The sequence below is a fragment of the Triturus cristatus genome, chromosome 7 (genome assembly GCF_964204655.1).
Source record: "Triturus cristatus chromosome 7, aTriCri1.1, whole genome shotgun sequence".
NCBI classification, from domain to species: Eukaryota; Metazoa; Chordata; class Amphibia; order Caudata; family Salamandridae; genus Triturus; species Triturus cristatus.
The window spans coordinates 27,836,217-27,852,081 of NC_140590.1; the positions used below are offsets into that span (position 1 = coordinate 27,836,217).

General features: G+C 42.7%; 1 protein-coding gene across 1 annotated transcript in view; it reads right to left on the bottom strand.

The window, feature by feature from the left end:
* Positions 1-288: 288 nt before the first annotated feature.
* The window catches only part of LOC146808725 (cell adhesion molecule CEACAM6-like), a 465,149-nt gene continuing 449,572 nt past the window's right edge, over positions 289-15,865 (bottom strand). The window contains exon 10 of the mRNA XM_085615536.1: positions 289-535. Within this exon, the coding sequence (XP_085471662.1) occupies positions 529-535 (7 nt within the window). The 3' untranslated portion in view covers positions 289-528. The remainder of the gene's footprint in view (positions 536-15,865) is intronic.

The window sequence follows — 15,865 nt, forward strand, 5'->3', positions numbered from 1 at the left end:
GTACAATGTTACTGCTAACAAATGTCCTTTAAAATACTGTTTCTGCTTTCTCCCTCTTCTTATAATGCGTATGCCTCCATTATTTAATACACTCTTCTTGTGCTGGTTTCTTTATAGGATGAACCACCATTTGTTGAAATTGTTGCAATTTTAGTTCAATATACCAATACATTTGTTTGTATATATTTTCACATATTATAATAGATTTGTTACAGGAACTAAACACGTTATTTCCGGTCTTATAAGTTAAAGATAATCAGTTTCATATATATTTACAAAATATAATTGTTTCTGAACAAAATTCATACTTGTCACACTTCACAGAAATGAACTGAAATCCGTCTGAATATAATTGGTCACATTTGCAGCACTCATCAAACAAATTAATTTGAAGCTGAACAAATTGTTACCAAAACATTTTCAATTATTAGATATGTCTTTCTGTACATTGATGCAAGAGGTGATCTTCTGGTTCTTAATAGCATTAAAGTTTATTCTCCAGCGCACAGAGTCCTCTCAGCCAAAGCATCAGGGCCTAAAACAAGGAAACAATTATAGATGAACATTTCCAAATGGAAATCTTGTCTTCTTCAATCTTGACACTGTGGTCTATGGTTTCTTTTATTCTTAAGTCGGGCATAAAATGCAGTTTTACCGGTCTCCTAAATACTACTACTAATAATAATAATAATACTCATAACCATCATCATAATCAAATTCATAAAAATACCAAGAAAGAGTTGGTTGCCTGAAGCGCCATTCACATTCTGAATCAACTTGGAGTCAGCCTATATAGAGTGTTCAAGGGGTCGGCCTCCTTCAGCCACTAGCCTTGGTGCCAATGCCATTTACTATTTGCATCAGTTGTTTGGTGTGTAAGGGAGCGTGTGTAAATGAACATTTTACTGCTTACGGCAGCAGAGAGCTTAACTGCAATTTTGTGAGCTCTTTCAGACACGTCACATAAAGGATACATCCATTGTAAACCATTGATGCCTCCATTGTAACCCAGAGATGCCTCCTTTGTAAACCATTGATACCTCCTTTGTAAACCCATTGATGCCTTCTGTGTAACTCATTGTTGCCGCCTGCGTAAACCATTGATGCCTCCTTTGTAACCCATTGATTCCTCCTTTGTAACCCATTGATTCCTCCTTTGTAACCCATTGATTCCTCCTTTGTAACCCATTGAAGCCTCCTTTGTCAACTATTGATGCCCTAGTTTGTAAACCATTGATGCCTCCTTTGTAAATTATTGATGCCTCATGTGTAAACCATTGATGTCTCCTTTGTAAACTATATATGTCTGCTTTGTAAACTATTGATACCTCCTGTGTAACCCATTGATTCCTCCTTTGTAACCCAATGAAGCCTCCTTTGTAAACTATTGATGCCCTAGTTTGTAAACCATTGATGCCTCCTTTGGAAACCATTGATGCCTCCTTTGTAAACTATTGATGCCCTTGTTTGTAAACCATTGATGCCTCCTTTGGAAACCATTGATGCCTCCTTTGTAAACTTTTGATGCCTCATGTGTAAACCATTGATGCCTCCTTTGTAATCTGCAAGTATACAAGATGGTACAAATATATCATGTCTCATGAGCAATTCTCCTACAATGGTCAATTCATCAGCAATTTGTTTATAACCTTTTATTTTATTATTCAAATTCCTAATTGGTGGCCAACCATTCACCACATACTCTTTTATATTATTCAAAACAATACCCATTTTCATACCTTCCATCCATTCATTATTACGGATAGACCCCTTACAACCATCAATGGCATCGACCACATACACAACACACTCCTGGTCTGACATATTATTATGTTCATCCACATCTTCAATTGGTGATCTAGACAACCAAGCAGCCCATCTCTTAGATCCTTCAGATATATGTCTAACTGCAAAATTACATTCCTGTAATCTAGACATCAACCTGGTCAACCTTAAAGTAAAGTAACAGTTGCCGTTCCTCTACCACAACCGTCAAACATAAACGAAAGTGGTTTATGATCTGTAACTATTTCAAAGCTTTTCCCCCATAAATAGCTTTTCAATTTTTTTTACAGACCAGACACATGCCAAGACTTCTCTCCCAGTAGTACTGTACTTTTTTTCTGCATCTTTTAGCCCCCTCAAAATAAAGTCCACAGTGTATTCTTCACCACCCACTACCTGGCTAACAACAGCTCCTAAGCCTTTGCCACTGGCATCTACTGTGATGATATTCCTTCCATTGGATCATACGATTTAAGAGCAGGTGCTATTAAAATAACCTGTTTGATGTCCTGGAAAGCTTTCTATTGGTCTGTACTTAATTCAAATGTAGCCTTTTTAGGTCAAGCCTAGTGCAGCGCGAATGCGCTGCCCTAGGAGAGGGCCCCTTGGAATCACTCCAGACATTCAGAAAGCTTTCAGAAAGCTTGTATGTGTGGTTTACACATCTATTGGCCCTTGCATGTGGCTTTCAAAAAATGAAAGCACGCAATTGGCCAAAGGCGAGTGCATGTCCCACCTCTTCTTAATGTTCAGTCCCATCGCGTTTGGGTCTCGGGAGCGAGCAGGGGTGGCAGAATGAGAGATGCATTCCTTCCACAGCGGGTGCCTTTAACAAGGCTGTTTATGCTTATGTGCACTTCTGGCAGGGATCAGGGGGCAAGGGCTTGGGCAATGAAGGTGTCTGTTTACAGCATTTTTCCAATGCTTTGGCTCTTTATTTTGATTAAAAGCCTTAGAGTCGCTGCTTCACGTCGGGTTTTCACTCTTCATTGCACTCGCGTGCACCCTGATGTGCCTCTTTTAATTAGGAAGGATCTTGGCTTTCAGGGCCGATTACTCACAGCCTCGCAGTTCGCATGTTGGTGACTTGTTACGATTTTGTTTTATTTAGCATGGCGCCCGCTTCACAGGCCGCCATGCGTATAAATCTGCAGGGCCGCAAACCTGCCCATTAAAAAGGCTTCTTAAACCTGAGACTGCTAAAGCAATTTGCTGCAAGGCTGTTCATTGTTAAGAAGAGTAATACAAAAAATCCTGTCTGTCAAGTCTATGCCGTCATCACGTTAAGCAAAGCTAAAGCCACTGAGCAACTGCAACTAGAATTGAAGCATGAGACCACTGGAGTGTACCACCTCGCTGCAACATCGAGGGGTGGTTGCCTTGTAAACACACACTTACATGGGAATGTTTATGGCAAATAAATAACTGTGGACATTGCTGAAAATCAGTCGCGACCGAGCCCTGGAAGTACAAGCTGGTTCAGTGTCATTAATCAATACTCGCCAACATATAAAAGGCCAGCAACATCACAGCCACTACCTGCAGAACTATAGAGCCACTGCCATCTACGAACCTGACACAACTGTGTCACCTTGTGCATCCTTGTGACCATCACACTGCGGTGCCACCTTGTGCAGACCTACGAGCCTGGCATTGTAGAACTTTGTGAGGTCACAATGTACACATCTACAGGCTGGCACAGGGAGCCACTGGCTTCATACTCATGCCCCCTTAGCACCGCAGTTGCATCTCGTTAATCTCTCTAACGTGGCAGTGTGCTGCCCCTTATGCATACCTACGAACCTGGCACTGCCTGACCACAAAGGGCATCCCCATGAAATTGAAGCAGATGGGCACTTTGTGCATATCTGAAAACGAGGAACAGAAATTGGTCCATTTCAGTGAACCAACTGTTAGATTGAAGTCACCACATACAAAAACTCACTCTCCATTACATACCACAGCCACGCCATTGCAAACCCCAATGGATTCGTGTTTGACAATACCTCAGCTTGCTGCGTGCCTCCCACTGTGTACATAACCTCTCAATATACACCACTCTCGTGTACATGAGCACCACCCAGATCTGGGCCCTACCCAGGTCCGTAACTGTGGTATCTTCGAACAGACAGCTCTAAATATCTAAACCTTTCTCTGATTCAAAATAACTTTGCTTGTAAATGTTTTTAAAGATTTGAAATGCATCGTAGTTAATGACCACTGTTTAAACGTCTTTGAACTTTAGGCATGACACCTACGACTTTAGGGGCATATCAGCAAGGGTCAGCGATAATTATCGCTAAGCGCACATAGCGCGAGGATAATTATAGCCGGCCAACTCTGAATCTTATCGCGGAGATAGCGTGCAATCAGCAACGCTTATCTCCAAAGCGATAACATTCAGAGCGCAAGCTGCCAACTGTGTGATTATCGCTGGAAATCCAGCGATAATCGCACAACTTTTGGCGAAAGCTTGCTGATAGGGCTACACATACCTAGCCATGATATTCACCTTACATAGGATATCATGGCTAAGTCAGTTTCAAAGCAGGCGTAAGGAAAGTAGCGATAACAGAGGTTATCGCTACTTTTATTGTCGCTATGCTTCTTTGCGTGAGGCTTGATAATAGGAGAAATGTCACTTAGCGACATTTCTCCCGTTATTCTGGGTAGGAACCCCCACTTTGCATCTCATTAGAGATGCAAAGCTGGGCGTTAAGGGAATGGGCGAAGAAACATGGATTCACGCGATAGCGTGTCCTTGCTAATAGGGCGTTAAAATTATTGCCGCTTTTTGTCCGAAAACGGACGCTAAAGCGGCGATAATTTTAACTCCGGCCATTGCTGATATGCCCCTTAGTTAGGTGCCGGTAGCCTACAGGTAGGCGGTGATCAGTTTGAGGTGCAGTAACCATGCGCTGTGCATCAGCGCCTGCTTACAAGGTGAAAAGAGCTGTACAACGCAGGTTTGGTAACACACTTTTACATGAAAAATGCTAATAATAAGCAACACTAGTGTGTTCCTAAACCAAGAGCGGTACGGCATCAGTACCATTAACCCAGCCAAACGGTACAACATTCAGATTGGGTTAATGGTCAGTGTGCCCTTAGGAAGGGTAACTTAAGGAGCTCAGGGTTTTTTTGGAGGCAGCGGCCGCAACAATACAAAATAGTTGTACACCCACCAGAACTGCGTGAAACGATTTGAATTGGTGCTAAAATATTGCGACTTGCTTGCTTGTGTGGGCATGCCTCAGTTGTAACCGTATAACCACCTCTCATCGCCCTTCGTGGGAGAGCAGTGTGCCTTGTCATTCTCTAGTATCATTTTGAAATTTTATTTTCTGCAATAGAGGATGCTTGGTCTTAACATAAATACATCACTTGAGATCTTGAAGACAACAGGTAGCACTGATTCATATGCAACCAACTCTACAATATGCTTCTTCAGTCCTTTTTCACACCTCCCTACTTCCTGCATGAACTACAATAAGGTGTGAACGTTTTCAAAAGGCTGACATACTGGCAGCATGTCTCTCTTCCATAACAACAAACAAAATACATTTAAAAAAAGCATTTGCAATGCAATTGGTCTCACAATAGTTAAACTTTTAGCTATTGGAGGTGTAAATGCTAATGTTTTTTTTTGTTAAAAAATATCCCATCAGTAGCATAAGTAAAAATAAACAACAATTCCATTAAGCAAGAAAAGGGTGCAGTACCACAGTCTTTTACTGAGTGGCCCGCGGAGTTGTAAAGAGACCTTTCTTCGCCACATATGGTAGTGCATCCTTAATGCAATTATAAATGGAAAAATTGCAGCTTTCCATTTGTTTTTTTTTTGGTAGTGAGATTTTTGCTAGTTTGGGTTTTGAAAATGTACCATTTAATTAAAATCAATGGGGCATTTTTAAAACGCAAGTTAACACAAATCTCACTTCCAATAAAAACAAATGGAAAGATATGCGGAGCTGCAATCTTTCTCTTTATAATTGCATTATATGGCTAATAGAGGGCGCTTTATAACTCCACAGGGACTCATAGTAACAGCCTGTGCTACTGCACCCTTTCCTTGCTTTGTGAAATATCTTTTATTTCTTATGGTGCTGCTGGGATATTTTTTAACCAAAAAAAGAAGAAAAAAAACCATTAGCATTTGCAACATCAATAGCTTAAAGTTTCACAAATGCAAGACCTATTGCATTTCAAATGCTTGTTTTTAAAGTAATCTTTCTAAAGGTTCAACAAAAATTATGTAACCTTGAATAAAACATGCATAATATTCACTCATTCCAAGAAATGACTTTAACAAATCTCTGTCTTGGGTATAGGTGCCTTCCTTACAGCCTTCCTTAAATAAGGTTTTGCAAATTGACTTTTAGATTTAGTGATTTTGTTTTCAACTACCTCCAAAACCTTGTTTAAAATATCGTTATGTTCTCGTACACTCTTAGCATGAATCATAATGTAATCTTGGAAGGTGTGAAAAACTTGCATGCCCTCAAAAAAGTCTATTAACTTTGGAACACACTGGAGCTAATGCCAAACCAAAAGGTAGACAGACATAGCGATACGCTGCAAATGATGTAGTAAAAGTGGTTTATTTCTTTTGAATATTCATCCAACTTCTCTCAATGATACGTAGATATTAAATCAATAATTGAAAAGTATTTTGTCCCACTCACTGAATTTTCGGAAGTGAATGATAATCCACTATAGCATTTTTATTTAATGATCTTAAATCTGCACAAAGCGCTTGAGAAATCTATTGTTTTTAATACAAACTTAAGAGGGCCTCCTCTACTCTTGCTACTGGCTTCTCATTGGTTCCTGTGCATGCCACTTACCTTTCCTCCATTTCTATTGGCTGTAGCATATGCTCCTGCATTTACCAATGCTTGTTCTTATCAGTTTCAGGCCGACTAAATAATGTTAATATCCGCTTTGGTGGAACTGTATTCTCATAAAATTTTGCCTCTTTTTGCTTTAATATAACTATTAATCACCCGGGGAGATTACGTGATTGGCAGAGAATCACCGGATTTTGCGAGGCGCCGCCAAGACTCGAAGGGTAATCCCCAGCTCTCGGGTCAGCAGCCCTGGCCGCTGAGTCACATCCTATCCACTCCTGTGTTATCTTTCAGGGAGCTCATTCCTTCTCCTGGAGGATGATTGATGAAAACACTCTTTATTCATTACATTGATGAAACCGGTGCATTACCAATGCTTGTCTTCTTAGTAATTACTATTGTCGAAACTCATTCTGATAAGTCATTAGGTTCTATTATAATATCTTTTTTACAGTGTACTTAATAGTTCTTTCTGACTGAAAGTGGTACGTGTCGACTTTATGAGTCACTGGTGTGGCATTTTCTCATAACTTGATATGATGCTCAAATCCTTTTACGCAACCAATATGTATGAAACATACCTTATCATGTTGTTCCAACTCCTCTTCAATTTGCAAATCCTGGTCTTTTGGCTCCACACTGAGAATAGACATGTCTCCAACAGTATGGGTTCCTCAGAGACAGGTTTTGGCAAAGTACCAAATTTACCAAGATCTTGCTATCCTATTGTATCTCTTCCCTTTAGTGCCCCATACATTTTTGTTTTTATGGAACCTCCTTTGAATTCAAATGTCATTAAAGTATCCTAGCATTTCAATGTCAAATTATCCAAATGCTTTTGTGTCGACATCTGACTCTATGAATTTCACATTCTTCGGCAATTTAATAAATGTATGATTAACCAAAATTGAAATTGGAGAACCTGAATCACCCATTATATATAACTATACACTAACTATGTGTACTATTCCTAATGGACCTTTATATTTCCCTAGTTTTGAGTCAACGGTAAGTTCAATGTTGGAACACTTTTCCTTATCTAAATCATCTACTGAATTCACTTTTACTTTGCTAGCTGGCCTTTCTACAAACAGCCCTAAAATGACCCCCTTTTTGGGCTGACCTGGTGTAAAGTCAGATGGCAGCCGGCACCAGAAAAGGGAGCCCAGCCCACAGCCACAGCTGAAGAACAACAGATGCCATGGAGCTACTGATCATGCAGCTCAGGGCCCCAACAGGGCCACAACACCCACCGCCACCACTCCCAGGCCTGCCACCACCCCCAGACCTCTCGCACCACCCCCAGACCACCACAGAGGCAGCGCAGACACAGACCGCAGACCTTCAGAAAACACATCGGCCTCACAGACATGACACCAGAGTATGTCATTGCCCACTATAGGCTCAAAAGGACAACCATCCTCCGTATCCTGACCATCATTGCCCTCAGGCTGACTGTACCAACACAGCGGACAACCAACATCCCTCCTCAGACAAAGCTGCTGGCTGTGCTGCACCTGTTGGCCTCTGGTACCTTCCAACCAACAACCGCCAGAGTCAGAGGAGTCTCACAGCCAGCCCTATCAAAGTTCCTCAGACCTGTCTTGGATGCCATCATCAGCCTGGTACCCCAGACCTATACTTCCCCCCACACTGCGCAGGAGCAGCTAGAGACTAAGCAAGGCTTCTACGCCATAGCTGGATTCACACATGTTTTCGGGGCAATCAACTGCACACATGTTCTACTTGTGCCCCCTGCCGACACTGCACACAATTACCGCAACAGAAAGCACACAAATTCCATCAATGTGCAGGCAATAGTGGACCACCGGGGACTCTTCACCAATGTTGTCGTCAACTACCCAGGCAGTGGTGCATGATTCATGCATCTTCCAACAATCCATCATCAACCGGCGCTTCCAGGATGGCACCTACGGAAATGCACTACTCGTTAGTAAGTACCAAATGAACACACCACACACCTCCACTCCACAATTATACAATTCACAACTCTGGGAATGCACACGTTACAAAACCACATACAACATGCCAAACAACATGCCCACCCACCAGACACGACAGCACAACTTACCGTAGGAACCTGGCCTAGCCATGTACATGAGCCATCAACTGCATGGCACCTCAGCCACACATTAGCAGAATGTGGGAAGAGGAGGGAACCAGGCATGTGCGAAGGAGGCGATGTGACCGATGAATGGGACTGCACACAATGCCAAGTGTGGCGTGAGATGTTCTATGTCCTCAGTCCCGTCCCCACATAGCCTGCACAAGGTCCCATGGTTCTCTCTCTGCCAGGGTGGAAGATGCGGTATAGCTGGAAGGATACCTAACCTATATTTAAAACAAGTTTCTTTGGTTTTCCTTGAATTCCCTAGTGTAAAATATGCCTGCGGCCCAAGGGATTTATAACTGGTCAGTGTCATCCATGCATGGCTCCTACATGCAAAGGCTGCTTTGTCTTCTAGAAGAGACAGCTTCTTAATGACCTTGTTTGCTACGTGCTTGAAGTGCAAATGGGTGGTTGGAGTTTCCCACAGGTCAGCTAATCCAATAATAACCAAGGATTCCTCCAAGTATTTTTTGGCCGGTGAGGTGGGTGTGCTGCACAGTTCTTGCCAGAACTGGTGGTTCAATTTGTTCCTGGGTGAGTTCTTAATTTTGTGCCAGCACTTGATGTAGGAACCTCACCTTGCAAGAAGTTATTTGGTTAGGCCAAACTCGAGTCAAATCTCTGCAGGCGAGGTATAATATGGGAGGTTTAGCATGACTCTGTATGCTTTCGCCAGGGTAGTATCCAGCAGCATTGCGTCCCTACCCCTCTGGACTTCTCTGCCATAAGTAATCGAGGGAGGTTTTGCTTGCGCTACCTGAAGCAAGGGTGAAAAAATTGGTCCTGTCAGTTTTGTTTTCGGTAGCCTTAGTGTGGTAAATATTCTTTTACCTGGACTGAATTTCATACGAAGTCTTAAATAAAATAGCTCAGAATAATAAGAGGCAGAATCCGTGGTATAAGAGGTTTCTGAATGGGCTTTATTCCAAAATGGCCGACTCGAGTCGCGGCCTTCAGGTTCCGTCACCACGGGGGTTCAGGAAGTGAAGTACGATATTTTATTGACAGGAAATTGCTTTTATAGAACATACATTACAATGAAACAAATGTAGAAGGCGTAACAATTGATAAGAGAAACGATACTGTAAGTGCGTAACCGAAAATGGGCGTAATAAGGAGTAAAAAGAAACATGATTGGTTATGACATCTATACATAGGTGGATCTATAAGATAATACTTGGCAGAGATGCGCGCGCAGCAGCATGACGTGTGATTGACGTGCAACTAGGGGGTGAAGGGGACTTGACATTTAGCTCTACATGTGGAGACGAAAAGTCTGGGGGGTCAAGTCAACCTAATCCCAAATCATATCTAACATCCTATGTTTAAAGAACTATGTTATCCACAAGGAAGGACTCTCGGACAGAATCTATTCTATACTGACTGTGTGTGCGTGCACAAGCGTCTAAGTGTCTATATGAGATGCGAGAGGCAGAAAACTTTCCATGGCAACAGGGCTATGAATTACTTGCATGAGGACAGAGAGATCGGGCCCTTTGCTCGGGAGCTAAAGGAAATGTTTACCTAAACTACTAGACAGGAATGCATCGGCTGAGGAGCAAAGTAGATAATTCGAAGGTGAAATACAGCTTCTTGGCAGGCAGGCAAAAACTGGCCGAGGCAGGCACCGTTAGCCGCACAGGAAGTAGGACAAAGTTCATGGATACAGATGCGAGCTCAAGCTGAAGCTGTCAAAGGCAGAGAGCAGGGAAAAGCTTTGAGGACAGAATCGGGCCTACTCGCCTGAACTGTGAAAATGGAGTAACTTGGCTATATAAAGTCGGTGGCCTTTCATACTTAGGAATCGAATATCCAGCCCGTTCATGGCGGATCTGACAGAGAACATGTTGACGGTGGACGCGCATATGTTTGCGTCTTCGAAACTGGAACTGGAGGGAACATACATGTGTTTGTAACATGCACATAGAACCGTTGGGGTCCAAGATAGGGGACATAACTGATCAGGAAAATCCACATTTCCACATTCCCTCCTTGTCCCCTACTTGCCCGTCAAGAAACATCAATCTTCATTAATCCATCGATTTGCTCATGGAGCATCATTTCTTCTTCTTTCTTCTTCCGGGATCTTGAGCGAAAACCTTGATGCGGAATACACGATGTGGCACACAGACCACAAATCGCTGGTCCACATTGCAGGCATAAGCAGCAACTGAATAGTATAAGAAGGCCAATACCTAGGAAGGATAGAACTCTCCATCCCCAGGCTGATATCACACTCCAAAACCACCCGGACCACGTCCAAGTGCCTGGATTCTCGTGTATCTGGCTCACAATCTTATGAAGGCGTGTTATAGCTTTATATACAGATGGCGAATTTTCTGGTATGAATACGCAGCAGCTGGATCCGATGACCCTACAAGCTCCGCCCCTATCGGCCAGGATGACGTCAAGGACAAGACGATTTTGAAGAACAACAATCCTCATCACCGATTGTTCCTCTGTCAGATTGCCTAGGGCGGCTATAGTCTCATTCACTACAGCTTCGAGAGTCTTGGTTAGTCTACGTATCAGCTTACTATTTGAAATTGTACCTATATAGGGAAAGATACCTTTATTGAAATCTACATACTTGTCCCATGCCGTCTCAGTATAATCGACAACTGGGAGATCTCTTCGCTCTCTGTGGTGTACTAAATGAACATTTCGATAATAATCAGGAGGAGCTAGGAAAACAGGTGGCAAAAGGAATGCTATGTAACAGGTACCATCCCAGTCTGGAGGTAGACCCATATATGCAGTCTGACCACATATGAAATAGGAGTGGCGTGAAGCTCTAAATGAAGATTTGCCTTGATCACTATATTCTACTGTAGTAACGCATTTGCTGTGGCCCATATGTATGGAACCAACTTTTCTTACACATAATTCACCCTTAACTGGAAATACTGACATGGTGGGTAGAATTAGCTCAACTTCGGATTCGACATTCAGAATCATGAGATTAGGTGTAAAATTACCTAATCTATAAACTTCATTTTCTAGATCAGTTCCAGTTCTACTGGGGTGACCCTCCTTATCAGGGTAACAGACTTTGAATAAAACTATGTTCAGATTTCCCCATATCCAATGGTGTTGATAAACTGCTGTGTCTGAGTCTATGGAATTTAGTAAACTAAACCATGCTCCACAGGAGCCATTATGTGTGAACGGATGTGGAAAGAAAGGCAGAACTCCTTTGTTATTCTGATAGGGAGGGAGTCGGCCACACACCCAACAATTAGTGGCATTACTAGTCTGATGGGAATGATGTAACATACTAATGAAAGTGTTATTACGCAGCGCAAGTCTATAGGACAACTCATGTGGGGGTAGGTCACTAAAAGAATGTTCATCAGTTATATTGAAAACATGTTTAGAAACAGGGTAATATATATGCAACAATATACTTGCAGTAATTGTTATAAAACTCAAGAAAAACAAAATTAAAAATGTCACAATACAGTGGCTACGCAGTAATTTACAGTATGCATGTCGTTTCAACATTGTTCTCGATTGTTCATGATTCAGACCTAAGGGATACATGTCGGGACAGATTCAACCGCTTCACCTTGGAGAGGACTTAAACAATCAAATCGTCCGACGGCCTGGGTCTAAGTTTCAGTTTGTAAAGGTCTTTGCTACTGGCCTCAGCCAAAGGTAGCTTTGAGTCAATGGGTGAAGACACACGGGGAGGACTGTTTATATCCGAAGGAAGTCCATGAAATTTCTTGATGTGACTTGAATGGACCCAACCCTTCCTGCCCTCGATCTTCACGGCTGTCCTTGTGGTAAGCAGTACTAATTTGGGCGTCTTCCACCTGGGCTCCAGCTGAGTCTTTCGGTCGAAGTTCCTCACAAGCACATAATCGCCCGGGATTACGTCATGGGGTTTCACCTCAGTGTTGTCAGGAAAGGCTGCAGCTACCTGTGAACGACAAGATTGTAGTGCAGACATCAAGGAAGCCAGGTAATCTGTCAGCATATTACAGTCAACATCAGTTATTTTACGGGGTATAGGCGTCCCCCACATATTCGGTGGTCTGCCAAAGATCACCTCATAAGGGGATAGCCCTGTTCGAGAGTGTGCTACCATTCTCATATAAAATAGTGCAACTGGTAAGGCTACTATCCAGTCAACACCTTTCTCCTGACATATTTTAGACAATCTGATTTTCAAAATTTGATTATGTCGTTCCACGAGACCTGCTGCCTCGGGGTGTCGGACACAATGAAACTTCCACTGATATCCCAGCAAAAGTGAAACATGTTTCATCAATTCGGATGAGAAAGGCTGGCCGTTATCTGAATATACAACACGTGGTAAACCATACCGTGGGAAGAATTCTCGAACTAGCTGCTTGGCAGTGGTCGGGGCAGTGTAATCTGATACTGGGTACGCTTCAGTCCAACGGGAAAGAGCGCAGACAACTACGAGAACATATTTGAATCCTCGACATCGTTCCATCTGGATATAATCCATCTGGAGGACTTCGAAAGGATGATCAGGAGGCTGAAATCCACCCTGCTCTACGGGGACACTTTTTCCTGGGTTAAACTGACAACATATCATACAGGTACGGACTTTTTGTTTAGCTGCTGCTCGTAAATGTTTGTTGAACCAAATGTGTTGAATGCTGTCTAGCATAGCTTTCTCTCCTAAATGCGCTGGACTGTGAATTGTAGCTATAATGGCTTGGACCATAGAATCAGGAAGAAACCATACAGATTTTTCCTTCGTCACCCATCCCTGATCTGTCTGGATCCCTCCTAGTTCAGTCCATTTCTTTATTTCTTCTGCTGTGGCATGTGTCTGTATGTCAATTATGTCAAGTGCGGGATCCTTAATCGTCATACACTGTGTTGGTGTCGGAACTATTGGCTTTGTCATGTCGGATGTGCGAGTCTGAGCAGTCTGTTTAGCTGTTCTGTCAGCTAAATCATTGCCTTGAGAAATAATATCAGTAACCTTCGTGTGTGCTTTACATTTCATAATCGATATTGCAGTGGGCAAATGGATTGCGTCTAATAAAGCATGAATGAGGGACCCATGTTGTATGTGGGTGCCATGAGAAGTTAGATAACCTCTCTCTCGCCAAAGCACCCCGAAGTCATGTACGACTCCAAATGCATAACGTGAATCAGTGTATATGTTAACTTTCTTATTTGTGGCTTGAATACAGGCTTGTGTCAGAGCAATAAGCTCTGCTGCTTGGGCTGACAAAGTATCTATACAGTTTGTTTCAATAACTTCAGTGTCTGTTGTGACTGCATACGCGGCCACTAAATCTCCTGTACTTGTTCTCATGCACGATCCATCTACATACAACGTCAGGTCTGGATCTAACAATGGAACGTCTGTCAAGTCTTGTCTGGGTTTCGTCTTTATTTCAATAACTTCAACACAATCATGAGCTAGTGGGTCTATTCCCATTACAGGTAAGAGTGTAGCAGGATTCAATGTATTACAACGTCTGATTTCTATGTGTGGCTGAAACAATGTCAGTTCATATCCTGTAAGTCTAGCTACGGTCAAGTGTTGTGTTTGCGTTCGGTTCACAAGAACCTCTACCGCATGTGGTACTTGTACTGTCAATGGATGTCCTAACACTATGGCATCGCTTTGTCTGATTGCTAAAGCTGTTGCTGCCACTGATTTCAGGCACGCAGGCAAAGCCTGAGCTACGGGATCTAATGTACTAGAGAAATAAGCACATGGCTTGCGTGATCCTGCTTGTTCCTGAGTGAGTACTGACAAGGCAGTACCTTCACGTTCTGTAACAAAGAGTGTAAAATGTTTACTGTAACATGGTGTCGCTAAAACAGGTGCTTGACATAGAGCTTTCTTTAAGCTTTCAAAAGCTAGTGTGTGTTCCTGAGTCCAAGGGAGGACAGTCGATGTGGCTGCCTCCTGTGTTGTCAACTGAATGAGTGGTTTTGCTAGGAATGCATATTGAGGGATCCACTGCCTACAATATGAAGTGAGGCCTATGAAAGCCCGCACCTCCTTTTGTGTCTTGGGTATTGGCATGTTAGCAATTAACTGAATGCGATCTGGTGTAAGCTGCCTACCCTCCTTGGACAGCGAGTGACCAAGATACACAACTCGCTGGACACAGAATTGCAGCTTAGAAGGAGACACCTTGTGCCCCTTGTCGGCTAGAAAATGTAAAACTGTCAATGATGCTTTTTCACATTCAGGTTCGCTTCGGGCGGTGATCAGCAGATCATCGACGTATTGAAGCAGTGCAGTGTTAACTGGCATGTGTATACTGTCAAGTTCTCGTTTCAGTGCTTGGCTATAGATGCTGGGACTTTCTGTAAATCCTTGAGGAGCGCGTGTGAATTTAAAGCTTCGTCCATTCAAACTAAATCCGAACAGATATTGGCTTTCCGGATCTATGGGGACGCTGAAAAAGGCATTCTTGAGATCAATTACTGTAAAGAATGTGGCTTGAGAATCAATAGCTGTCAGTAATGATGAGATATCGGGGACCACAGGAAATTGTGGCACAATGCATTTCGCGCAAATCAATAACCAATCGATATACTGGCGGGGCCGTTGGATCAGTTCGTTTAAGAATCGGAATTATCGGTGAATTACATACATTGGAGTTGGTTTCCATAACCACTCCTTGGGCAATAAGCTCGTCAATGATTTTCAGTAAAGCCGCTACAGCATCTTGCGGTAACTTGTATTGTCGCATTCGTGGTAATACCACTCCTGCCTTTAATGTGACTCGATATGGTGTAATGTTCATGCAACCAACATCAGTAGGGCCTTGTGCCCATAGATGTGCGGGTAAAGTCTGTAGTCGGGGATCCATGTCTCTGGATACATAATGACCTTTAAAATCACGTAAAAACAATCTTACTCCTTCCGGAGAACAACAGATAATAGCCCCTAGGGCTTTCAATGTCTTTATACCTAACAAGTTTTCTGGACAAGATTTGGTAAGCAATAAATCAGTAGTTCGTGTCAAGGGACCAATCGTAAGTGGAAGTGGCTGTGATACTTCATTAACAATAGGCTTTCCTGAAAAACCAAGGGAAACATTTTGAGAGCCTGAGAGGGGTGCCCCTGGAACTTCACTACGTTTTA